This window comes from Bidens hawaiensis, unplaced genomic scaffold (genome assembly GCF_021521415.1).
Source record: "Bidens hawaiensis isolate Kalapana, Puna unplaced genomic scaffold, B.hawaiensis_p1.1 tig00045601_1, whole genome shotgun sequence".
Taxonomy (NCBI): domain Eukaryota; kingdom Viridiplantae; phylum Streptophyta; class Magnoliopsida; order Asterales; family Asteraceae; genus Bidens; species Bidens hawaiensis.
The window spans coordinates 8,231-34,347 of NW_027498134.1; the positions used below are offsets into that span (position 1 = coordinate 8,231).

Consider the following 26,117-nt stretch of genomic DNA (forward strand, 5'->3'; position numbering starts at 1 on the left):
TATTAATCAAGCAAGTAAACAAATTCAAGCAATTAACAAAGACAAATCACACCTAGGGTTCAAGCAAGTAAATAAACAGCAATCTCATGTTCACTTAACATATTAACCATCAATGATCAAATCAGATTGATTAACTAGGCAAACCTTAGGCATCAACAATCGCTAACACACGGCACTGGTTATAAAACAGTCCCTGTCAGTGTGACCCAACAAAGGGCAGCAATTGTATGCTTCATCATATTCAAACTAGTCAAAAAAACTCTATAAGCAATTATCATAGCAACTGGCAAACTAATCATTCTGATCGAAATAAACCTAAACTAACCGAGTGCACGGTAATACCAAACATCAATACTCATAGATTAATCAAAGATAATTACAAATCATTCGTTCTTAACACATGAGAAAAACTAAAAATACAATACTCTACATCCTGGGTATGATTTGAGGATATTAGCCTCTCATGGTCATCATATGATCTTCAATTCTTGATTCAGGATGATGAAACATGTATTTTGTAGTGATTGGAGGTGTTATCGAGCTCCCAAAATGGCCAAAGTTCGTCCCAAAAATGGTTGGAATGAATTGATTTACGATCTAGAGTTTTTTCTTTTATATAGCAGCTGGGCCCATGCTTTAAAACTGAATTTCGCGACCCAGCGTAAGCTACTCTGACCCCTAGCGTAGCTTACTCTGGGTGAAAATCCCTTACTCTGAAATCTGACTGCCTTACTCTGACCTAATATGGCATCGAAGTAGGGTACTCTGATCCCAGAGTAGCTTACTCTGGGAGCTGAATTTCAACCAATTTGTTTCCAACACTTGTGTAACGCTCCAATATTCCTAAGACTTCAATTCATGCTTGTAAATGCCTCAAAATAGTATCTTTAACTCTCACCAACCTGTAAATCAAAAGTATACTTGAAGTATCGAAATTCTAAATAAAAAACAAGTAAAACTACTAAAATAAAACCTAAAAATACATGACTTACAACCGACTATCACATCCCTACACTTATCATTTTCTTGCCCTCAAGTAAACTCTAAAGCAAACATCAACCTCCATCAGTATATCAATTATCGCCATTAATACTACTAAGATTTAAGGTCATACCCAGTTTCCCAGAGTAACATTTCCTGATTGACAACCCACGAATACAGTTAATGCTACAATAAAACTATAAAATCACTTAGACAAGTGTACTTTGTTTCTGGTTAAGGCATACATGTTCATACCCCTCACACTATCAACACTCCACTCGGTTTAATATCTGGACTAGCAAAGGATGTGCTAGTATATGTCTCTACCCTCAAATACTAAATATGAGTCTCATCTTAATATGCTTGCTAGTCAGTTATATCACCACCCATTACCCATCGGTTGCATAAAGACTCGGACTAAGGGTTTTGCTGAGGCTTAGGTTTGGTGCGGATTAGGCATGTTTAGTGACTAAGATGGATGAAACCCAATTATACAACCAAACAAACAAACTCAAATACAAATGAACTGCTATTTACAACTGAATACCACTCGGACCGAGACATATGTATATTGCATACTATGCTCTACAACTGATTATATACAACTCCATAACGAACTGAATTTCATCACGTGGGTAAAAATAAAATAAAGGCCAAGGCTAAAATGGTTATAATGTTCAATTTAGCAAACGAAAAGGAATAAGGTTCAAATGGGCTCCTAAGGGATAATGTTGGGTAAGGAATTTTATTTAGTGGGAAAGTGTATGTACGGGAACGGGTTTTCTAAAGTCCTAATCTCCATACAGGTGGTGGTATTAAGATCTCGATAAGCATATAACAAGCAAGTTCTAGTGTTGTGAAACATACCGGTTTCCCTCAAATAATGATAAAACATGTTTTATATCTATCATATAGTACGTGTATTAAGTATGAGGGCTAACCTCACAGAATTTCTAGAAATAAAGACTGCCGATATGAAACATGTATAGCCATCCCCTTGACTCGTTATCCTCGCCTAAACGACTCCATTTTTCAACCTCTCTTTTTTGAAAAAAATTGTTAGGAAAACTATCAAGAAGCTGAAAAACCAACCATGATCAAAAACCTCTTTTCGAGGTTGTGAAGCATACCAGTTAACAATTTTGGTTTCCGAACACTTTTCGAGGTACTATTGGTCTAAAAATTTCAATTTCCCCATCCCCATACTTGAGGTTGACATTATCCTCAATGTTAAAATTTTAAAACAATTAACGAGCAATTAAGGGACGGGGTTGAAATTGACTGTGAAACCATTTAAAAACTCGGGGCACTAATGTGATGGTTCTGACAAAAAAAACTACAATTACACTTCTAACACTCAAACTAAAAATAACAAAATAAATTATGAAACTGAAATCACCTGATAAGAATGATAAAGCAATGCTAACGTGGCTTGTAAACTCTCGAAAACACTCGTGCACACTCTTCTCGGGCAAATACCAAAACCAACTAACAGAATATGCAAAATCTCAAGACGTGTAGAAGCAAACTTCTCACAAGTGTAAGACAAAGGTCTTTTAAGAGTTATAAATAATGAATTTTTTATTAAGTTTATTAAACAATTACCGAGCCGAATTAGTTAATTTCATAATAGATTTTGTAAAATGAGTTAAAAATGTTAAAAGACCTAACTCACTTTCGTAGGAATCACGGTTTCATTTGCGTATGTGACATGTGTGAATATATATATAAAATTTGAATAAAATTTTCACACAAATCGGGTTTTAAAAATGGTTTTCACCAACAACCAAACCACACACGAAAGGCAAGTGTACCTATCGTTTGTAGCAAAGTATCGGTAAGAACCGAGTGTCAATCCATGGACACTGCGAACTTTTGATAATAAATCTTTGTAATTGATTTAACCGAATAAGCAATCAACTTGGGTTTTCAAATTACTAAACTAACATATAACAATAACAACGCAAATAAAATACAACTAACAATCAATCCAATCAAAGCTATTTAGACTATGCATCCAGTTAAACTTAGTGACAAAATGACAATAATAATGGCAAACATCATGTATTAAGCATCAATATCAAATCCCAATCAAGGCAACCTAATACTAACAACACAACATCATGATGGGTATTCAACAAGTTATTAACCATAGATTAGTAAGTTTGTCAAAACTACCTAATCTCACAATTAAAGGAAAGCTAGTATGAAAACAACAAACTAACCACCTAAAATCATGTAAAATAGACAAGTTCAAGAAAACTAGTTAAACACATGAATCTTTTAATTAGAAAAATATGAACTAAGGATTATGGACACTCTAGCAAACATCAACTAACTCAAAGAATCATGTTATCACCATACAATTTTCCAATATCAAGTGATAGGTTTCATACTTGTTAAAATTCATAACCAACTTAATTTTCACTAGTCATTCCTAACTTAGTGATATAAACAAAGTATGCATACACAAACTAAGTTCATAAACAAATACTCAACACATAGTTTTCCAACATATTATGGCTAAGCATCTATTAAACTAACAAGACTAGGAATTAAAACAAGTATTCAATCATTAAACTCTATTCAAGAACATGTCATAAACTTGAAGAACACCATCTTGCCAAAATCATGCATATATAAATATCACATAAGAAAAATTTTCAACATAATCTAAGTAATAAGAGTATTTAGCCCATAAGGCTTAATACAACAACCAAAATCAAAGTAATCTTACAAATCGTTGTTAAGAACAAAAGATTGCAAATTAAGATGAATGATGATTGCTACTTGAAAGGATGATCACACAAGATGGAAGCCTTGAATTCTCTCTAGCACACATACAATAATTTTTCAGCAAATTCAGAGAATTCCCCTAAGGCTCCACACTTGAAATGGAGGTAATAGAGGTGTATTAATGCATTCTGGACGTCTGGTACGGGCTAGTGCACGGGCATGCATGGTCGTGCCCCGATGTGGAAAGTCAACCCATTGCTTTAGTCTGACCAAAAAGTCAGACTTCTCTATTCTGGTACCATGATCTGGCTACGGTCGTGCACGGGCGTGCACGAGCTGGTTTTTTTTTACTTTCTCAGCATTAGATCCTGCACTGGCTTGCACTGATGAGTTTCCAAGGTGGCACGGCCCCATGCACGGGCATGCATGGGCGTGCATGTCTGGCAGATTGCTGTATTTTGTCCCCGAAACGCCCTCTTTTCATGTTTTCTTTGTCGGGCGGGTGCCCGGACCTGCAAATTCACAAATAACTTAAATAAGTATGTACCTAAAATAATGAATTTGCATGGAGTTCGGCATAAATATGAGGATTATTTGATGCAATAAGATGTACACTTTGTGTTACATCAAACATCCCCACACTTGAACTTTGCTTATCCTCAAGCAAAAGAAACAAACTCCAAAATCGCAAGAATAACCCGCAAGCAATAATCATTCAAGTCTTTAATATATCAAGCAAGCCTTGTATCTATGTCCAAACAAGCCTAATAAAAATGAAGACATAATCTAGAGAACATTACAACTTGTCATCACATTCCCACCTTGCAAAGCTCACAATGTTCACTCATACACTCGGCTATATTTAGTGATCATACGTGTAATAGTGCATGTTGAGAACACTCGATTCCAAGACGATGACTAAGCAAGGCATAGGCTTGTTTAAGGATCAAATCAAACCGACACATACATGGTATAAAACACGAGTACTTGAGGGTTGTAACTTGGCTTAGGGTTAGGGTGAGGAATTTTTGTGAAAAGTGGCAAAACGGCTAGAAAATCCGGAACTAAGTTAGCTATAAAACAAAATATAACTAACTAAACCAAATGGTTTAAACGGGTCGAGAGCTAATCAAACCAAAAATTGCTCTTTGAAATCACGTTTCACCTAATATGTGATGAACTAACTTTTTATTTTTCTCTTCTTTTCTTATAAGAAGTTTTTTTTTTTTTTTGTCAAACTTATAAACTTTACATACAAACTTTTTACTTTAGGAGATAGCATTGTGCTTCTAAAGTTCCCAAGTGAATAAAATACGACAAAATGAAATACAAAAATAAACTAACTAACTTAGCTGAACCGGATTTTTAACCAAAAATGGGTGCAAAAATTAAAAGGCTATATGGCTAAGTAGTGATAAAAATAGGGCGAAATAGAAAAACACGGGAAAAAGGCTAAACATGGGCTACTAAGCGGATAATGTGGGTAAGGAAAATATAAGTGGAAAAAGGCTAGACATGGGATTTATCCTAAGTTCCTCAATGGTTTATGCCACGTATATGTATATGGTTTTAAAATGCAATCCCAAAAACAAGTTCTATCTTACAATAATCACCCGGCTCACTCAATTGCCCGCAAAAACATGAGAAAAAATATGATGAGGCCAACTCACGGAAACGGGCAGAATGGGTAACCTTTACTAAGGCAAGAATGTGAATCTGTTTGTCATGCTTAAAGGTATGTCTTTTAAAGGTTTTCGGCTTAAGTGTCTTAAAGATTTGTGCTTTGACAAAACAATTAAAGTTGAACTAAAATTGCTTAGTGGTTATTATTTGCTACAAAAATTTTTAGGAGTTTTGCAAAAAAAATAATAATTTTGGTCTGGACAAACAAAGTTCACAAAGTTCCCTCCCCACACTTGAATTGTGCAACACCCTTGTTGCACAACAAAAACTATAAAAGTAAGTGAAAAAGAAAGAGAACAGAAAACTCCCCTGAAAACCGCAAGACTATCGGACAAAAGACCCAGGAGGGTCAACAGTGAAGACCCAGCAACGCCAACTGTGCAATTAAGCATCCATAACAACCACCTGCAAGGATCAAGCAAGACAAACCAAACCACACCAAACAACACAATACACAAACACAATCCATCTCATCAAACCACATAACATCCATCATTAACCCAAATCCACAAGAAAATAAAATTGTCTACAAATTCAAGATAAAAATAAAGTCAACAAGTCCTAAAATAAAAACAACGAAACAAAGTGCTACTCTCCAAGATCACCAAATGCTGAACCAGAAGGCTCCGCATCCCGGTTCGCGAACAAGTCGGAGCCGTACGGATCCGCCATGGTATAGGGGTCGCGGACCGTGAACTGGCCAGGCTGCACGAGGGGGCTCGGAGGGTGGTCAAAGAACGGGCTAGCGGAAGGGCCAGGGTGAGAGAACTGAGCATCAAAGGGCATAGGCTGCTCACCTGCAAAATGACTCAATAAAGACGAGCCATAGGACCACGAAGGTACAGCGGGGACCGTAAAACCGCCATGTGTCGCATAGGCCTGACAGTACGTGTACATCCACTCGAAGCCTCAGCGGGTGTAATCAGCCGTGTAGTCAATCAGTCTCCGCAGGTCCATCTGCTCGGTTCGGAACTACTCCTGATTGAGGCTGAATTGATCAAACCTCTGCTCTAAACGCTCATAATCAAGCGGCTCCGGGTCCTGCGGTGGTGGCTTCTCCTAATCCTGCATGTGCTCGTTCGCGGGCGGGGGCAGTGGGTCCCACATGCGGCCATGCCTATCAATCAACAGAGTACGGTTCCCGATCGACCTCACAATCCTCATCGAACGCAGCTGATCAATACCCACTACAATTCCCTCACCCATTCGTGTCATTCGGCCCGCAGCCGGCATATCCATCACTCCTATCTGGTGGGCCAGCTCAATGATGAGCATACCCGCACAGATGGAGCTCCCCGGTGTCGAACCACCCGCCCGTTTGAAACGCTCCGCCACACTATACCCTAGGTTACAGTCGTGACCATCGATGATGCAGTACAAGTGAAAAAGGTCTCGGGTCACGACGTTACCTACGCTATCACCGCGACCTCTTATGCAGTGTAATATATAGTGGTGCAGGAGGCGGTGAAGTGGGTCTAGTAGGAGGGTGGCCTTCGAGGACCGACCGTCGTGCTGCCAACCAGTAACCTGTCTCAAGAATGCGTGTCTCACCTCGGTGCTCGGGAAATCCTGCAAGCCATCAAATTGCTCTTTCTCTATCTCCTCGTCCGTATACAACCCCAAAGTGCTGGAGAGGGTGGCATGGGACCAGTTATACCACTTACCCCCAGCCTGAAATGAACCCCGCAGCTACTGTTGTGGGGTTCGTGGATCAACGGATACATAAAGAAGGAAACTAGAAACTTGAGGGTGATCTCGAGGTAGATTGGCCGGTGGATGACGAAAAGACACCGCCAAGGCTCCGTGAGCAAAGCCTCGAAACACTCGCGCTGATTGATGTGCTCGAGAGTCTCATAGCAAGGAACACGGCCCAAAGCGAACTTGTCTCTTCTGGCCCACAACTCACCGAGCTGGCTGGGAGCGTCGCGGCTCTTGCCGCTACTGCCTGAAAACTGGCAAAACGGGTGACTACGACCTGTCGACATATGACAAAAAGTGAATAATCATAACAAAAATAAATAAGAGGAAACGAAAAACGAGTCGATTGATTATTTGGCATGGTCATGCCGGAAACAGTGCTAGGCAGTACGGACCGATAGGACCATGCAGGGGGTTTCAGAAAACAGACTGGTTGATCGGGAATGCATTGGCCGGAAAATCGACCACGCACGGCCGTCCATGGCCGTGCCGGGGGTCGTGCAGGCCCTACAGTGGCAGCGCCGGCGGCGGTTATGGTCGGAAAACCAACCCAAGCGACCAAAATCAATGCAATAAAGCCCAAAACAGTCAAATACAACCCAAAAACTAACCACTACAACAAGAAATTAGGGAAAATCCGACCCAAAAGTGATAGGATTGAAAAAGCCCCAAATTCCTCAAGAACAAACCCTAGAATCTACAAGAACAAGGAAAAGGAAGATGGAAGGGAAGATTAAGCATACCTTTGGTGTTAAAATCCGGTAAAGAACAAGAGATTCGGGGGCTAGAGGGTCGGAACCGGCGGTTTGGGGGAGTGAATGGATGAGAATGGTGGTAGGTAGGTTATAAAACCCTTTTAAATCTGCTTGCACGATTCTCGAGGTCGTGCGCACGGTCTTGCTTGACCGTGCGGTTGACCGCGCAAGGTCGTTTTGACCACCAAAACTATTCTGCCAACTCAGAAGTATCCCATTCAACCCCAAACACCAAAATGGTTCTTGATTTTGACCATTATAAGCCCTAACCCAAAATCTCTTGCTCAAAGAACGGAACCGGAAATGAACAAAGGTAATTCTAATGTTGGGTTTCTATGGAATTTACAAACTTAGTTAACCGATTAACTAGTTATAATATATGCGGAAACGTGATAGACAAACTAAACATATGAACAACCTAGTTTATTCATTTCAAGATTACCAATAATCTATTTACTAGAAACCCGAAGCAAGGATCACATGATACGGGAACAACTAAACTATCAAAGCATATAAACACTTACAATCTTAACCCTTTAAGAGTTTAGTGATGGTTGAAGAAGATGATGATGAATGCAAGACTTTCAAAGGAAAACCCTCAAACGGAATATACCCCGAGCCTCCAACACGCACCGAGCTATGCTAGGAAGCTTGAACACGAAAAACCCGAGCCCTTTTTTCTTCCCTTCTTGGCCGTGAGGTAGAGAGGAAAAAGAAAAGAAGTTTTCTTGTGTTTTTGATTACTTGAAAGTGTTATCTAAATTATCATTCATCACATGCATACATAGGGTAGAGTTATATCCAAGTCCACACTCCATCTCCTTTTGCATGTTGACAATTTGACCAAGTTGGTGGGGTGTGGGGCCCACCCAAAACCGGCCCCAACATATTTTATTATTTTTTTTTTTTTTTTTTTTTATGTTATATATATATTTTATACTTTATAAAATATATAAACACCCCATCTTTTATAAACCATTTTATAAAAGAATACATAGTTAAATAATCATTCCAATAATAATTATTTGAATAAATAAATTAACCAATTAATTATTTAATACTTTCAAGTAATCATTCAGAAACCCGATTTTCTGAAAGTTTCGTGTTCTGTATTTGTCTTAAAGATCTTATCTTAACAAATACATAATTGGTGTGTGTCTAACTCGTTATTGGGTATGACCCGACTTGGATCAAACATAACTAGCCACATTAACTTAATTATGTGTCTCGGGCATACGATATTCCAACAATCTCCCACTTGCACGAGACTCATAGGAAGTTAATGCTAATGGTGAATACCGCCTAACAACAGGTCACCACCCCTAGTATGTTTGACTAAGTGCCATTCAATAACATCATCCCCTTCAAGTCCATACTTGATATGATATAGGTAAGTCTTATCATTATTTCCCTTTGTTACTAGATGTCCTGTCAAATCGAAGAGACATAGATTGATCATTCTCTCATTGATTTAACTTAACAGGCCTTAGACATCTAAACTCTCAACACATAAGAGGAACAAATCCCATCTTGACTGCATACATCCTTGTTGACATCTCGTATGATATCTGAGCTCTTTCTTTTATGTCATCGTGTTACCGAAAAACCAAGAAGAGAGTCAAGTTATCAGACTTGATGAAAAGTCAGATCCAATATGCATCTCAGGTCAAAGGACACAATGATACTCGCCTTTACTCAAGGATTACTTATGATCAGTTGCACTAACTCCATGCAGTGATCCTCGAGAGCGGATCATGTCCAATATTTGTATCCCACAAATATCTATGAACCTTGGTGGCAAACCTATGCCTTATATTCATCACATGAATATCAACCAATCCGGGTTCATAATAGTCTTACCTTCATACTTGTTCCCACAAGCATGATCGACTACGGACGTTTAGAACAACATAAGTCATTCATGGATTAAACATGCAAAATAGAACATAACTCATTTAATAATTAAAACTTAATTAATTTCATGAGATACCCATTACATTCGTTCTTAAACAAACACTAAACACGGATTAAATCCACTCACTAGAATACCGAAGTCCTAATGCACAAACATGACCCTCATGCTTTGGCCTATCGAGGAGCTTCGTGAGTGGGTCCGCAATATTTTGATCGGTATGAACTTTATGAATACATATTTTTCTCTTTTCAACTTCATCCCTTATGTAGTTGAATCTGCGCTCAATGTGCCTCGTTTTCTGATGAGCACGAGGCTCCTTGATCTGTGCAATAGCACCCTCATTGTCACAGAATATCTCTAGGGGCTCCTGAATGGAAGAGATAATCCCTAGATCCATGATGAACTTTTTCATCCATGCAGCCTCTTGGGCTGCCATTGAAGCGGCGATGTACTCAGATTCTGTAGTGGATAACGCGACAACATCCTGCTTCGAACTCTTCCAAGAGACAGCGCCTCCATTTAAGATGAAAACATATCCCGACTGTGACCGAGAATCATCTCGGTCAGTTTGGAAACTCGCATCCACGTAACCCTTTACGACGAGTTCCTCCTCACCAGACCCATATATTAAAAACATATCCTTAGTCCTTCTAAGGTATTTTAATATATTCTTGACAGCCATCCAATGACTGTCACCTGGGTTGTGCTGGTATCTACTTGTTATGCTTAAAGCATACGAGACATCCGGTCTAGTGCACATCATTGCATACATAATAGATCCTATTGCCGAAGCATAAGGAACATGCTTCATCCTATCCTGCTCTTCCTTAGAACTAGGACTTTGGGATGAGCTTAATACGGTTCCTCTAGGAATAGGCACCAAACCTTTCTTAGAGTTTTCCATCCTAAACCTCTTTAGGATTTTATCAATGTACGCACTTTGATTGAGTCCGATCAATTTCCTTTGTCTATCCCTATAGACTTTTATTCCCAAGATATATGTCGCTTCTCCAAGATCCTTAATTGAGAAACGACTACTTAACCACGTTTTAACGTTTTCCATACTTGGTATATCATTTCCAAATAAAAGTATATCATCGACATACAAAATAAGGAAAATGATTATACTCCCACTAGCCCATTTATACACACATGCCTCATCACCGTTTTGGACGAAACCAAACGCTTTGATTTCTTCATTAAAACGATGATTCCACATCCGTGATGCTTGTTTCAATCCGTAGATTGATTTCCTTAACTTACAAACTTTATCAGGATTAGATGGATCGACAAAACCTTCAGGCTGAACCATATGGACATCTTCCTCAAGATATCCATTTAGAAAAGCGGTCTTGACATCCATTTGCCATATCTCATAATCAAAATGAGCTGCAATGGCAAACAATATCCTGATCGACTTAAGCATCGCGACTGGCGAGAAGGTTTCATCATAATCAATCCCTTGAATTTGCGTGAAACCTTTTGCGACAAGTCGAGCTTTGTAAGTATCTAAATTTCCATGCATATCGGTCTTCTTTTTGAAGACCCACTTACATCCAACCAGTTTGGAGTTAAGTGGACGATCAACCAATTCCCAAACTTGGTTATCGTGCATGGATTGCATCTCGGCGCTCATGGCTTCAAGCCATTTGTCACAATCAGGTTGTGACATAGCATCTTTGTAGGAGATCGGTTCATCCGAATCAATCAAGTAGCAATCATCCACAAGAAATCCATATCTCTTGGGAGGTTGACTAACCCTACTAGATCTGCGAGCAACGTGCGTATGATCAACCATTTGATCATCTTCAACATCCTCGTGTTGAAAGCTAGTATCGACCAACTGTGTATCATCCAGTGATTCTTGAACCTCTTCAAGTTCCACTCTCTTTTCACTAGGTCCTTCCATAAGGAACCTAGTTTCTAAGAAGTATCCTTTGCGTGAAACAAACACTCTTTGTTCACTAGGATCATAGAATATATATCCTATATCATCCTTTGGGTATCCTATGAAGACACACCTGATGGATCGAGTCTCAAGCTTATTTGGGGTGTCACGTTTAACATAAACTATGCATCCCCATACCCTTAAATATGAAAAGGATGGAACCTTTCCATGCCACACTTCATAGGGTATTCGATCCACCTTTTTGGTCGGGGCCATATTCAAAATACGAGCCGCTGTGAGTAGCGCATATCCCCAAAATGATGGCGGTAGTGAGCTTCGTGCCATCATTGATCGAACCATGTCCAACAGTGTTCGATTCCTCCTCTCGGATACTCCGTTATGTTGAGGAGTTCCAGGAGGAGTGAGCTGTGAAATAATTCCACAATCTCTAAGATGACTTTGAAAAACATCACTTAGGTATTCGCCTCCTCTATCGGAGCGGAGTACCTTGATTGTTCGGTTGAGCTGATTTTGTACTTCATTTTGAAATTCTTTGAACATTTCAAAGGCTTCATGTTTGTGTTTCATTAGATAAACATACCCATATCGACTAAAATCGTCGGTAAAGGTAATGAAGTACCTTTCACTATTCCTACTAGTTGGCTTGAAAGGTCCGCATACATCCGTATGTATGATACCTAACAAATCCTTAGCCCTTTCATTTGTACCTTTGAAAGGCTCTTTGGTCATCTTGCCTTGAATACAAGATTCACACTCATCAAACGAACCTAACTCGTTTGTTTTCAAAAGACCTTTCTTTTGGAGAGTATTTATACGATTCTTGTTTATGTGTCCAAGGCGACAATGCCAAATGTAGGAATCACTCAAACCCTTTTTGAGTCTTTTAGTAGAAGTTTGATATAATGAGCTATTTGAGGTATTATCATGAACCAATTCATAAATACCGTTGTTTGGTACAGCTTTAAAATAAAAGATACCATTAGATGACACATGCATTTCCGATCCTACAAATTTAAAGTCAAAGTTACATTGTCTAAGAAGGTGCACAGAAATAATGTTCCTAGTCAAACTAGGAGCATACAAAACATTTTTTAAAACAACTTCCAAACCACTTGGAAGTGATAAAGTGAAGTCTCCTCTAGCGACCACGTGTACTCTTGCACCGTTGCCCATGAAAAGATTCACTTCGCCCTTCTTTAAGTCTTCATTCTTTTTGAACCCCTGCAACCAATTGCAAATATGAGTTCCACATCCGGTATCCAATACCCATGTGTTAGAAGAAATAAGATTTAGCTCAACATTAATCATAAAGACATTACCCGAGGTATGCGCCGCATTCCTCTTGTCTTTTAGCTCTTTTAGGTAGACCGGGCAATTGCGTTTCCAGTGTCCGGTCTCCCCACAACCAAAACAAGGATCATCCTTATGACCCCTTGGTTCCACAACCTTTTGTTTCTTTGCCATAACCGGTGATTTGCCCTTACCCTTAAGATGCATAGGGGGACCCTTCCTTTTAGCTACCTTAGCCTTAAGATTGGGTTGAGATCGATTCTTGGATCTACCTTCATTGATTGCAAACACGGGTAAAACCCTTTTGCCCATGCTCGCCTCGGCTGTTTTAAGCATTGAGTGAAGTTCTCCAATGGTTTTGTCCCACCCGTTCATGTTATAATTTAACACGAAAGTGTCGAACCTTTTCGACAAAGAGTTAAGGATCAAATCCGTTGCTAACTCATTTGAGATGGGACAATTGAGCTTAGTGAGCCGATCAATATAACTTTTCATCTTAAGTACATAAGATGAAACTGGTTGACTATCATCCATTCTACATGCATGTAAGGCTCGAACCGTTTCGAACCTTTCCACTCTCGATTGCTTAAGGAACATTTCCTTAAGTTGAGTAATCATGTCGTACGCATTATGGTTTTCGAAATCCTTTTGGATTTCGGGAACCATAGTCGCCAACATGAGGCATGATACTTGAATGGAATCTTCCGTGAGTTTGACCCAATTCATGTATTCGACCTCAGTTCCCTCTTCCGGTTCTTCGGGGATAGGTGTTTCCAAAACATGATATAATTTTTCTTGTTTTAGAACAATCCTTAAATTTCGGAACCAATCCGAAAAGTTATTGTGGTTAAGACGGTCTTTAGCAAGAATAGATCGGAGAGATACGTTTTGGACGTTAGGGATAATGTTGTCGTCGACGTGTGTGGCCATCTGCAGAATTTTAAATAAGTTCATTTTAGTGTTTTAACCTTTTAATTATTAATACCCTTTTATATATACCAAATATAATTAATAATTAAAATCTAGAATCCAACGATAAACCCGACTCCGGTTAGGTGACCTTTTTCCCTTTGTCGGTTTATCAAGGTAGTTATTCATAACAATTGCAAACCCTTTTGCAACTTCTAGAATTTATGGGACCGGTTCGAAATCATATTTCGTGTTGGCATGTTTATCCCATCAACACCCATTAGACCCCATGCTTGGGTGACCCTCTTCACATGGTTCTAATTTAAGTCGTCCTACTTGTATCAACTTGTAATATTAACATACAAATGGTTAGGTGACCTTTTTCCCATTTATATGCCAATACTACCTTAACATGTTAATTTACTCTATGCGGTTAGGTGACCTTTTTCCCACTAAGAGCTTACTAATATGTTAAGTGTTATACAAAAGGATGGTGTTTAACTTATTATCCTTAATTTTAAAGGGATTTTTAGTTTTAATAATTCTAGATATAAAACTTTAAATCATGTTCTAACATGCATTTAGAAACATGATTTTGAAACCATTTTCAAAACTAATTTATAATAAAACCATTTTTATTATGGGCGTGAGACGGCTAGTTAATAATTCCATTTTATTAAACTACGTGTCACGTAATTACCGATAATTATTAGAACCCGTTTTATGCTTTGTTAATTAATTCTATGTGACGGAGTTGATATCCTAATATCTAACAACCACACAATCAAACAATCAATCAACAAGCATACACACAATATATACTAGACACGAGCCACTAAGTTAGACCACACTTGTTAGCCGAAACAAGTGTGTGTCTTAGGTCCAATCCTAAGGGACACATGACACATGGATGTTGTAGCTCCCACTCGATCCCGCATCCAAATGCTTCGAGCATCTTCTTCAACCTTGTTGTGATCCATTGGGCTTGAACTTGGGCCTTAGCTTCCATAAGCTTCCACTTGGGCTCAATTGGTGGGCTTAGGTCCTTTTGGGCTTGAATCCCTTAATGGGCTTGTGAAACCCATTATGACCATACCCGGCCCAATTAGGCCCAAACTTTCAACTTTGCAATCTTCTTTAATTTTACAAAATTAAATGTCCTAATACATTTTTTCTATAAAATAAAGATATTACAAATTACCTATTTATTACATGCCCATATGAATAAATAATTACAAAATAGCCCCTAATTAATTATTACAAACCGATACTTTGAATAATAAATTACAATCACAACCATCAATCACAAACAAAACATCCATTTGGTCTACGGCTCGGTCTAGTACTAACAAACATAACCCGATATGTCATAGGAACCCGTTCCAAAACCCCTTGCCTTTATCGGGCCTAGCCCAACCCATTTGGGCTCGACCCAATAACAAGATTATGGGCCTCGGCCCAATTAAAAAACTGCTTGGGCTCGGCCCAAACAAAATTACATGGGCTCGGCCCAAATGACTTACATGGGCTCGGCCCAAATAAAACTTATGGGCCCGGCCCAATAACAAAAATGGGCTTCGGCCCAATTTTCACCCGAAATGGGCTTCGGCCCATTAGCCCGGTTTTTATATTTTTTTTTTTTTTTTTTTTTTGAACTTAGCCAAAAACGATAGCAAGATTAAATACAAAAAATATCATGCATGTTAATTTTTGTATAAAATCTTTCAAGGGGAAAATAAAAACCGAGAACCCGAAGCTTAGTATCCCGTATCCCGGCTCTGATACCATTTGTTGGGTTTCTATGGAATTTACAAACTTAGTTAACCGATTAACTAGTTATAATATATGCGGAAACGTGATAGACAAACTAAACATATGAACAACCTAGTTTATTCATTTCAAGATTACCAATAATCTATTTACTAGAAACCCGAAGCAAGGATCACATGATACGGGAACAACTAAACTATCAAAGCATATAAACACTTACAATCTTAACCCTTTAAGAGTTTAGTGATGGTTGAAGAAGATGATGATGAATGCAAGACTTTCAAAGGAAAACCCTCAAACGGAATATACCCCGAGCCTCCAACACGCACCGAGCTATGCTAGGAAGCTTGAACACGAAAAACCCGAGCCCTTTTTTCTTCCCTTCTTGGCCGTGAGGTAGAGAGGAAAAAGAAAAGAAGTTTTCTTGTGTTTTTGATTACTTGAAAGTGTTATCTAAATTATCATTCATCACATGCATACATAGGGTAGAGTTATATCCAAGTCCACACTCCATCTCCTTTTGCATGTTGACAATTTGACCAAGTTGGTGGGGTGTGGGGCCCACCCAAAACCGGCCCCAACATATTTTATTATTATTATTTTTTTTTTTTTTATGTTATATATATATTTTATACTTTATAAAATATATAAACACCCCATCTTTTATAAACCATTTTATAAAAGAATACATAGTTAAATAATCATTCCAATAATAATTATTTGAATAAATAAATTAACCAATTAATTATTTAATACTTTCAAGTAATCATTCAGAAACCCGATTTTCTGAAAGTTTCGTGTTCTGTATTTGTCTTAAAGATCTTATCTTAACAAATACATAATTGGTGTGTGTCTAACTCGTTATTGGGTATGACCCGACTTGGATCAAACATAACTAGCCACATTAACTTAATTATGTGTCTCGGGCATACGATATTCCAACATCTAACTCTTCGAAAACAACCAAGAATAAAACAAATACGCAAAAATCTACAAAGTTCCTAAACATGCTAAATTTTGACGGAGTCGATAGCTAGAATTACACTCCCCACACTAGATCATGGGGTGGAGGTCAACAACCTCCAAAATTGTCTCAACCGGCTCACCCAAATAGTGTTTCAAACGGTGACCGTTTACCTTGAAAATGTGTCCATCCTCATGGCCAATCTCAATGGTACCGTAGTCAAACACCTGTCTCACACTAAAGGGGCGGGGCCATCGGGATTCAACTTCCCGGGGAATAAATGAAGGCGAGAATTATAAAGCAAAACACGATTGCCCGCTTGGAATTGTTTGTGGTCCTTCAACCAGGCGTCATGAAGCTTTTTAATCCTCTACTTGTAAATCCGTGAATTCTAATAAGCTTGGCCTCTCAACTCCTCAAGCTCATACAACTGACCAAACCTGTTTTTATTCGCACTCGCAAGATCAACATTCGCACATATCAATGCCCAATATGCCTTATGCTCGAGTTCAACAGGGAGATGACACGCTTTTCCGTACACCAATTTAAATGGTATCGTCCCGATCGGTGTTTTGTAGGCGGTACGGAAAGCCCACATTGCATCATCTAATTTCTCGCACCAATCCTTACGGTTCTGACTTACCGTCTTCTCCAAAATCCTCTTGATGCCCCGATTCGTGACCTCAACCTGCCCACTCGTCTGTGGGTGATATGGTGTAAAGAAGCGATGATGGACACCATACCGGGACAATGCCTTTTCCAACTAGGCATCAAAGAAATATGTCCCTTGGTCACTAATCAGTGCTTTGGGGGCACCAAAGCGGGGGAACAACTTCTTCAAGAATTTCACCACCGACCTAGCATCATTTGTGGGCAAGGCTTGCGCCTCGGCCCATTTCGAAACATAATCAATGGCTACTAGGATGTAACGATGGCTAAAAGAAGTCGGGAAAGGTCCCATGAAGTCGATGCCCTAGACATCAAAAACCTCGCAGAACTGAATCAGTCGCTGGGGCATCTCGTCTCATGATGTGATGTTGCTCGTCCACTTGCAAGCATCACAAGACTGCAACATGTCATGAGCATCACGGAAGATGGCTGGCCAGAAAAAACCAGCATCAAAGACCTTCTTCGCCATGGATGTGGCTCCATGGTGTCCTCCGGTCGGGCCCTCGTGGCAGTCTTTCAAGATCTTTTGAGCCTCATCACCATACACACACCTACGCACGAGCTGATCGACACCAACACGAAACAAGTAAGGATCCTCCCAAAAGTAATGCTTAACATCACAAAAGAATTTCTTCTTTTTCTGGTGAGTAAGACCCTTAAGCACGATCCCACTAGCAAGAAAATTTGAAATGACAGCGAACCAAGGATGATCCTCATCCCGTGTCTCGATATACATGAGGAACTCGTGGGGGAAATTGTCATTTATGTGAACCCCCACTTGTTCCGATGAAGCTGAGCACTCAAGACGAGAGAGGTGATCGGCCGCGACATTCTCAGCACCCTTTTTGTCACGGATCTCAATGTCAAACTCCTGCAGCAACAAAATCCATCGAATAAGCCTCGGCTTCGCATCTTGTTTACTGAAAAGATAGCGAAGGGCTGCATGATCCGTGAACACAATGATCTTAGAAAGAACAAGATAAGACTGGAATTTATCAAATGCGAAGACAACAGTAAGAAGCTCTTTTTCAGTGGTCGTGTAGTGCTCATGTGCACCATTTAGTGTCCTACTCGCATAATAAATCGGATGAAAATGCTTATCCCGCCTTTGACCTAAGATCGCCCTGACTGCAAAGTCACTCACATCGCACATCAACTCAAAAGGTAATGACCAGTTGGGGGTAACCATGTTAGGGGCATTCACCAATTTCTCCTTCAATAACTCGAACGCCTGAAGATGTTCGGAGGAGAAAACAAACGGGACATCTTTCTCGAGGAATTTCGTCATCGGGCGGGTGATTTGGGAAAAGTCCTTTATGAATCGCAGATAAAATCCCGCGTGACCGAGAAAACTACTAATAGACTTCACTGAATTCAGTGGCGGAAGCTTCGAAATGGTATCAATTTTAGCTCGATCAACTTTAAGCCCCGCATGTGAAATCTTATGCCCTAACACAATGCCCTCCTTCACCATGAAGTGGCATTTCTCCCAATTAAGAACAAGGTTGGCCTCATCACATCGGGCCAACATTCTCTCCAAATTTCTCAAACAATGATCAAAAGAACTCCCAAAAACAGAAAAATCATCCATGAAAACCTCCATGGAGTCCTCGATCATATCATGAAAAATCGCCACCATGCATCTCTGAAACGTGGCTGGGGCATTATACAATCCAAAGGGCATCCTCCGGTAAGCGAATGTGCCATAGGGACATGTAAATGTCATCTTCTCCTGATCCTCAAGAGTGATGGGGATCTGAAAGTATCCCGAGAAACCGTCAAGAAGACAGTAGTACATCTTTCGACAGTCACTCCAACATCTGATCGATAAAGGGGATTGGGAAATGGTCTTTCCTCGTGGCATCGTTGAGCTTGCGGTAGTCAATGCAAACTCTCCATCCCATGACGGTACGTGTAGGAATCAACTCATTCTTCTCATTCACAACAACCGTCATACCGCCCTTTTTCGAGACGACCTATACTGGGCTCACCCATGGGGAATCAGAGATCGGATAAATCAATCCAGCATCGAGAAGCTTGATGACCTCTTTCTTCACAACGTCTTGCATATTAGGGTTGAGACGCCGTTGGTGCTGCACCACCGGTTTAAATTCCTCCTCCATCAAGATATTATGGGTACAAAAGGATGGACTGATCCCTTTTATATCCATGATCTTCTAGGCGATCGCGTGCTTGTGCCTCTTCAGAACCGCGAGCAACTTCACCTTCTCCTCGCTCGACAAACCAGCAGAAATGATAACAGGCAAGCGGGACCCATCCTCCAAAAAGGCATACTCTAGATGGGACGGGAGTTCCTTAAGCTCGATAGATGGTGGGTCCACCACAAAAGGTTTTTCCTTAGGCTCGACAACGCGATCAACATCCTCAATCCTCTCCAAACACTCAGGAGGCTTGTGGTCCACACCACAGACCAACTCCTCAATCAGAGGCCCACTGACCAAGTCAGAAACCTCTGTAAAACACAATTGAGTATCCAAAGAGTACTCCTCACGCGTGTCCTGTATGTGCTCAAAAACACAAGAGTCGATGGTATCAATGTAGAGCACGTCATCATGATCATGTGGGTGGCTCATGGATCTCCCAATATCAAAGGTCAACTCCTCGTCTCCAACTCTAAGAGTGAGTCTGCTGGTGCAGACATCAATGAGAGCTCAAACAGTGGCTAGGAAAGGACAAAGATCACAAAGTCAACAGGAAACACAAATTTGTCGATTTTCACAAGCATATTCTCAACTATACCTCTCGGGTATTTCACCGAGCGGTCGGCAAGCTGAATGCTCATGCGAGTAGGCTTGGGCTCACCTAGGTCTAGCTTTGCAAAAACTGAATAAGGCATCAAATTTATGCTAGCACCTAGGTCGGCTAAAGCGTTACTAACCGAAAAACTACCGATCAAACATGGAATGGTAAAAGTGCCCGGATCGGTCATCTTTTTGTGCAATTTATTCTGAAGGACCGTAGAAAACTCCTCATTCAAAGTTACGCAAGAAAGTTCTTCTAATTTCTTCTTGTTCAAGAGAACCTCCTTCAGAAACTTAGCATACTTAGGCATCTCTTTCAATGCATCGAGAAACGGAAGATTGATGTGAAGCTTCTTAAAAAGCTCTAAGAATTTCCCGTACTGCTCTTCCATCTTCTGCTTCTTCAAACGGCCTGGGTATGGAATGGGAGGAACATAAGTTCTGACTGGCTCACTGGTTTGTGCGGTACTTTCTAGGGTTACCCTCGGGTGCACCTCACTAGGAGTCTCAGTCTCGATCTCATCGGCAATCGTTTTTGGTGTGGAAACCGATGCATCAACAAGAATGGTGGATCTACCACTCCTCAGGGTAATAGCCTTAGCCTCGGCATTCGGATTAATCCCAGTGTTACTCGGAAGGCTACCCTGTGGTCTCACAGAGAGGAGTTGAGCAATCTGTCCAACCTGATTCTCGATGGTCTGAATGGACGCTTTCTGATTCCTCAACTCGAGATCGTGTCTTTGGAGAGTCTCATCAATCTTTAGTTTCCTCTATTCAGCTAGTTTGTTTGAGGTCTCAGTTTTAGCCAAAAGCTGAGTCAAAAGATTTTCAACACTAGACCCACCACTAGACTGACCACTACTGCTGGAACCCTGAAACTGAGGCTTTTGCTGGTAAGATTGGTTCTGGGGTTGACTTTGATAATTTGGATTTCGGTCAAACCCCGATGGCTTTTGATTTTGACTCTGATTTTGAGAGCCACCATTATCTTTCCAGCTGAAATTTGGGTGATTTCTCCATCCCGGGTTATAGGAGATGCTGTAGGCATTGTTTTGGCGGCCTACAAAGTCAACATCCTCCACCACCATGGCCTGCTGGCATTGACTGGTCCGGTGTTTCCCATCACACACACCACAACGAGAGCTAGACTTAGCCAGATCGGATTGCATCTGGTCAAATCTTTTGGTCAAGGCTTCTAACTGAGCGGAAACTAGGGTATTAGAATCGACATGAAGAACACCCTTAGTGGAAGGAATACTACGAGGCGGATTATATGCAAAACTCTTCTTAGCAGCTCGCTCCAAGATATCCAACGCCTCATTAGGAGTACACCTACCGAAATCTCCTCCCGCAACCTGATCAACGGCCTGCTTCTGTGCTCAGGATAAAGCATCAAAGAACGTACGACACTGAAGACCGCGACTCAAACCGTGATGAGGACATTTTCTCAACAAGCCCTTCAACCTCTACCATGCAGCATGAAGTGACTCGTCATCATCAACACGAAAAATAGTGATTTTTTCCCGGTATCTTGCAGTTTTATCGGGTGGAAAGTACTGAAGAAGAAACTGCTCAACCAATTGGTTCCAAGTGGTGATGGAACCGGAAGGGAGTGCCTCTAACCACTCCAAGGCAGCCCCGCGAAGTGAGAACGGAAAAACTCGGAGTCTCACGGCATCGTCCGTACACCCCTGAATTTTGAATGTCGCACATAATCGAAGGAAATGCGCAACATGAGAATGAGGGTCCTCGTTCGAGAGGCCATGGAAAGAAACGGAATTTTCAACCATATGAATAATACTCGACTTGATCTCGAAACTCACAGTAATCTCGGGCTCCCTAACACCGCTGACATAGCCATCGAGGAACGGCGGGGCGAAGTCATCCATGTGACCTTGATTGTTCGGATCCGCCATATCTTCTTCCTCGGGATTCGCTTCCTCCTCTAAAACTTAGTTTTCAAAGACCTCGGCAATCTTGCATGCTCTCCTCCTCAAACCTTCTCGAAGATGTCGCTCGGGTTCAGAAAGGGGGGAAACAAGATCAGGACCGGGTATGGTGGACATGCATCACCCGAAAGAAACGCGGAATGGAAAACAGAAAAGACACGGAAAACTACTTAAAATATAACTAAAATAAAAATAAAACAAGATGAATAAAAATGAATAGACTAAAATAACATAGAGAAAAATATCAACAAGGCAAATCAATTACTCGTATCGTTTTCAAAAGTAAAACACCGTGTCTGCGGCAACGGCGCCAAAAACTTGACGTGTGTGAATATATATATAAAATTTGAATAAAAGTTTCACACAAATCGGGTTTTAAAAATGGTTTTCACCAACAACCAAACCACACACGAAAGGCAAGTGTACCTATCGTTTGTAGCAAAGTATCGGTAAGAACTGAGTGTCAATCCATGGACACTGCGAACTTTTGATAATAAATCTTTGTAATTGATTTAATCGAACAAGCAATCAACTTGGGTTTTCAAATTACTAAACTAACATATAACAATAACAAAGCAAATAAAATACAACTAACAATCAATCCAAACAAAGCCACTTAGACTATGCATCCACTTAAACTTAGTGACAAAATGACAATAATAATGGCAAACATCATGTATTAAGCATCAATATCAAATCCTAATCAAGGCAACCTAATACTAATAACACAACATCATGATGGGTTTTCAACAAGTTATTAACCATAGATTAGTAAGTCTGTCAAAACTACCTAATCTCACAATTAAAGAAAAGCTAGCATGAAAACAACAAACTAACCACCTAAAATCATGTAAAATAGACAAGTTCAAGAACACTAGTTAAACACGTGAATCTTTTAATTAACAAAATATGAACTAAGGATTATGGCCACTCTAGCAAACATCAACCAACTCAAAGAATCATGTTTTCATCATACAATTTTCCAATATCAAGTGATAGGTTTCATACTTGTTAAAATTCATAGCCAAGTTAATTTTCACTAGTCATTCCTAACTTAGTGATATAAACAAAGTATGCATACACAAACTAAGTTCATAAACAAACACTCAACACATAGTTTTCCAACATATTATGGCTAAGCATCTATTAAACTAACAAGACTAGGAATTAAAACAAGTATTCAATCATTAAACTCTATTCAAGAACATGTCATAAACTTGAAGAACACCAACTTGCCAAAATCATGCATAGATAAATATCACATAAGCAAAAGTTTCAACATAATCTAAGTAACAAGAGTGTTTAGCCCATAAGGCTTAATACAACCAAAATCAAAGTAATCTTACAAATCATTGTTAAGAACAAAAGATTGCAAACTAAGATGAATGATGATTGCTACTTGAAAGGATGATCACACAAGATGGAAGCCTTGAATTCTCTCTAGCACACACACAATAATTTTCCAACAAATTCAGAGAATTCCCCTAAGGCTACTTGAAATGGAGGTAATGGAGGTGTATTTATGCATTCTGGACGTCTGGCACGGGCATGCACGGTCGTGCCCCGATGTGGAAAGTCAACCCATTGCTTTAGTCTGACCAAAAAGTCATCTGTTCTGGAACGGGCTTGCACGATCTGGCACGGTCGTGCACGAGCTGGTTTTTTTTACTTTTCTCAGCATTAGATCCTTAACTGGCTTGCACTGATGAGTTTCCAAGGTGGCACGGTCCCATGCACGGGCATGCATGGGTGTGCATGTCTGGCAGCTTGCTGTATTTTGTCCCCAAAACGCCCTCTTTTCATGTTTTTTTTGTCTGGTGGGCGCCCGGACCTGCAAATTCACAAATAACTCAAATAAGTACCTAAAACAATGAATTTGCATGGAGTTCGGCATAAATATGAGGATTATTTGATGCAATAAGATGTACGCTTTGTGTTACATCAGTATGCAACAAGCCCTTTAAACCCCCTGGTAGCCCTGGTGGACGAGTGAGGTCTCGTGAGGGTTATTAATGAACTACACCCACAAAGTTCCAATACAACAAAATATATACGTACCTGGATTTACCACAGCAAAAAGAACACCAAAGCACTATGGGTAGCTTACTCGAAACCTCGTTTTTAGATAAAAAAAACTTTACCAAACACATCAACATCCCAACTTTTCTTGTGCGGTATCCCCACACTTAGCGTTTGCTATGATGATATGTAACATACAGCTCCTCGCACCACCAATATTGTCTGCTTTGCCTATGAAGAGCTCACGGATTTTTTTTGGTTGCCCAGGTGGAGACTTCCCAGGAGGTCACCCATCTTGCTACTACTCCCACATGAACACGCTTAACTGTGGAGCTCTTCTCTCGTCCACTACCATTAAGCCCAAAACGCGTTGGTGATTTAAGAGGCAGGGCATTTACTTATGAACCAAAGATCTCTCATATCCAAAACCAATGAAGGATTTTCCTAGGGTGTTACAAACACCCCCCATTTTGGACTCATCGTCCTCGATGAGGTTTGCCCCACCATCCAATCCAGGATGTGGGATTCGCCTAAGGTGTACCTCGCAACACCCTCAGGGACTCACCGTCTCTGATGAGGTTTGCCCCACCTTTCCGAACGACACAAGAGTGGTTCTGATACCACTTGTAACACCCGGCCCCTCGCACCACCAATATTGTCCGCTTTGCCCATGAAGAGCTAACGGATTTGTTTTTGGTTGCCCAAGTGGAGACTTCCCAGGAGGTCACCCATTTTGCTACTACTCCCACTGAGCACGCTTAACTGTGGAGATCTCCTCTCATCCACTACCATTAGCCCAAAACGCGTTGGTGATTTAAGAGAGATGGCATTTACTTATGAACCAAGGATCTCTCATGTCCATGACCAATGAGAGATTTGCCTAGGGTGTTACATGGTACGCTTGAAATACAATTAGTAATATAAAAACAATGCAAACTAAAAATATACAAAATGTACAATTACCACCCTTTTGAAAATTTTATGACATTCAAGGTGGGCGGCTGGCCCGTTCCCGTGAAACCTTCTCATTACTTACACGGTCCTCCTCAAGACGTTGCTTCCAACCTTTTGGCATGCCATAATCCGGCCCAAACATTGTCAACCTTCATTTTGCATCACATGCAGGTGGTTTCTTTACCTCTTTCATTTTTGTCTTATTTCCCTTTCTTCTTGTTACTCCTCACCATCTCTAACTCCATGCAATATCTCATTCCATCCTTTCACCTCCATGCTACCCTTTAACTCATTCCTATCAATCACAAAACATTTCTCTTGTGTGTAATCCTTGCTCAAGGATTCACACTTGTCAATAAAAAAGTTAGTAGCATTTTCTAACAATGGTAACCGTTTATCACGGTCTCCTTACTTAATTCCCAATACTCCCTTAACACAATCAATCACCGCATGTGTCGTGGCAAGAAATGGCCTACCTAGTTTGACTGTAAGTTGTGTATTTTTCACACGTTTAGCATAGTCAAGTACAAGAAAGTTAACTGGGTAGCAAAATTCTTCTACCTGAACCATTACATTAGTCACCATGCCCCGAGGGAGTGTATGAGTTTGATCCGCCAACACCACGGTGGTGTTTACCCTTTCTACCGAGCCAAATTCATAATGATCATATAAACTACCGGGCATGATACTAACACATGCTCCAAGATCTAGAAGTGCCTGATTAGTTTTAAATTCCCCAATTTGAATCGATAAAAGCTGCACTCCCGGGTCTTGGAGTTTACTTGGGGCGGTATTATTCTCCACCTCCTCATCTCTTATGTTGGTCAATTTACCATTTAAACATTTTTCACTAGTGCAATTTTCACAAAAAGACATTTCATTTGTTTTTATTTCTGATTCGTTTTGGAAAAATGTTTCATTTTGACCGACACAGTCACTCTCATCACTAACATCTTCCACCACCCCCTCAACAAATTGTAGTGGTGAATCAATATCAACACTAGAAATTTCAAAATGAGGTAAAAGAATTACCGCATTGATGCGCACATTGTATCCCTTCTTAGAGCTTGAACAGTAATGTTGTGGGTTGGTTGTGGTGTCACTAGGAAGTTGACCCGCATTTTTCTGTAATTTAGCCATATCCGAGGCTAGCT

The 26,117-nt window shown here is 40.3% G+C and overlaps 1 protein-coding gene and 1 non-coding gene across 2 annotated transcripts; one reads left to right on the top strand and one right to left on the bottom strand.

Annotated features, from left to right (window-relative positions):
- Positions 1 to 19,962: 19,962 nt before the first annotated feature.
- LOC143595872 (uncharacterized) lies at positions 19,963 to 21,957 on the bottom strand. The gene is made up of 3 exons (XM_077074789.1): positions 21,517 to 21,957; positions 20,875 to 21,414; positions 19,963 to 20,811 (listed from the first exon to the last, which is right to left on the bottom strand). The coding sequence occupies exons 1-3, from the start codon at positions 21,955 to 21,957 to the stop codon at positions 19,963 to 19,965; spliced, it is 1,830 nt and encodes a 609-aa protein (XP_076930904.1).
- LOC143595874 (small nucleolar RNA R71) lies at positions 21,467 to 21,571 on the top strand. The gene has a single exon (XR_013146604.1). It is a non-coding gene; the product is annotated as a small nucleolar RNA R71 (small nucleolar RNA).
- Positions 21,958 to 26,117: the final 4,160 nt, after the last annotated feature.

Bases quoted from the DNA above. Each gene is read 5' to 3' on its own strand.
- LOC143595872 (XM_077074789.1), bottom strand. From the start codon at position 21,957: ATGGCGGATCCGAACAATCAAGGTCACATGGATGACTTCGCCCCGCCG. The intron at 21,415-21,516 runs GCATGGTAGAGG...TCCTGAGCACAG, and splicing joins ATGACGAGTCACTTCATGCT to AAGCAGGCCGTTGATCAGGT. The intron at 20,812-20,874 runs GTTGAAAATCTT...CTAGCTGAATAG, and splicing joins AGTCTAGTGGTGGGTCTAGT to AGGAAACTAAAGATTGATGA.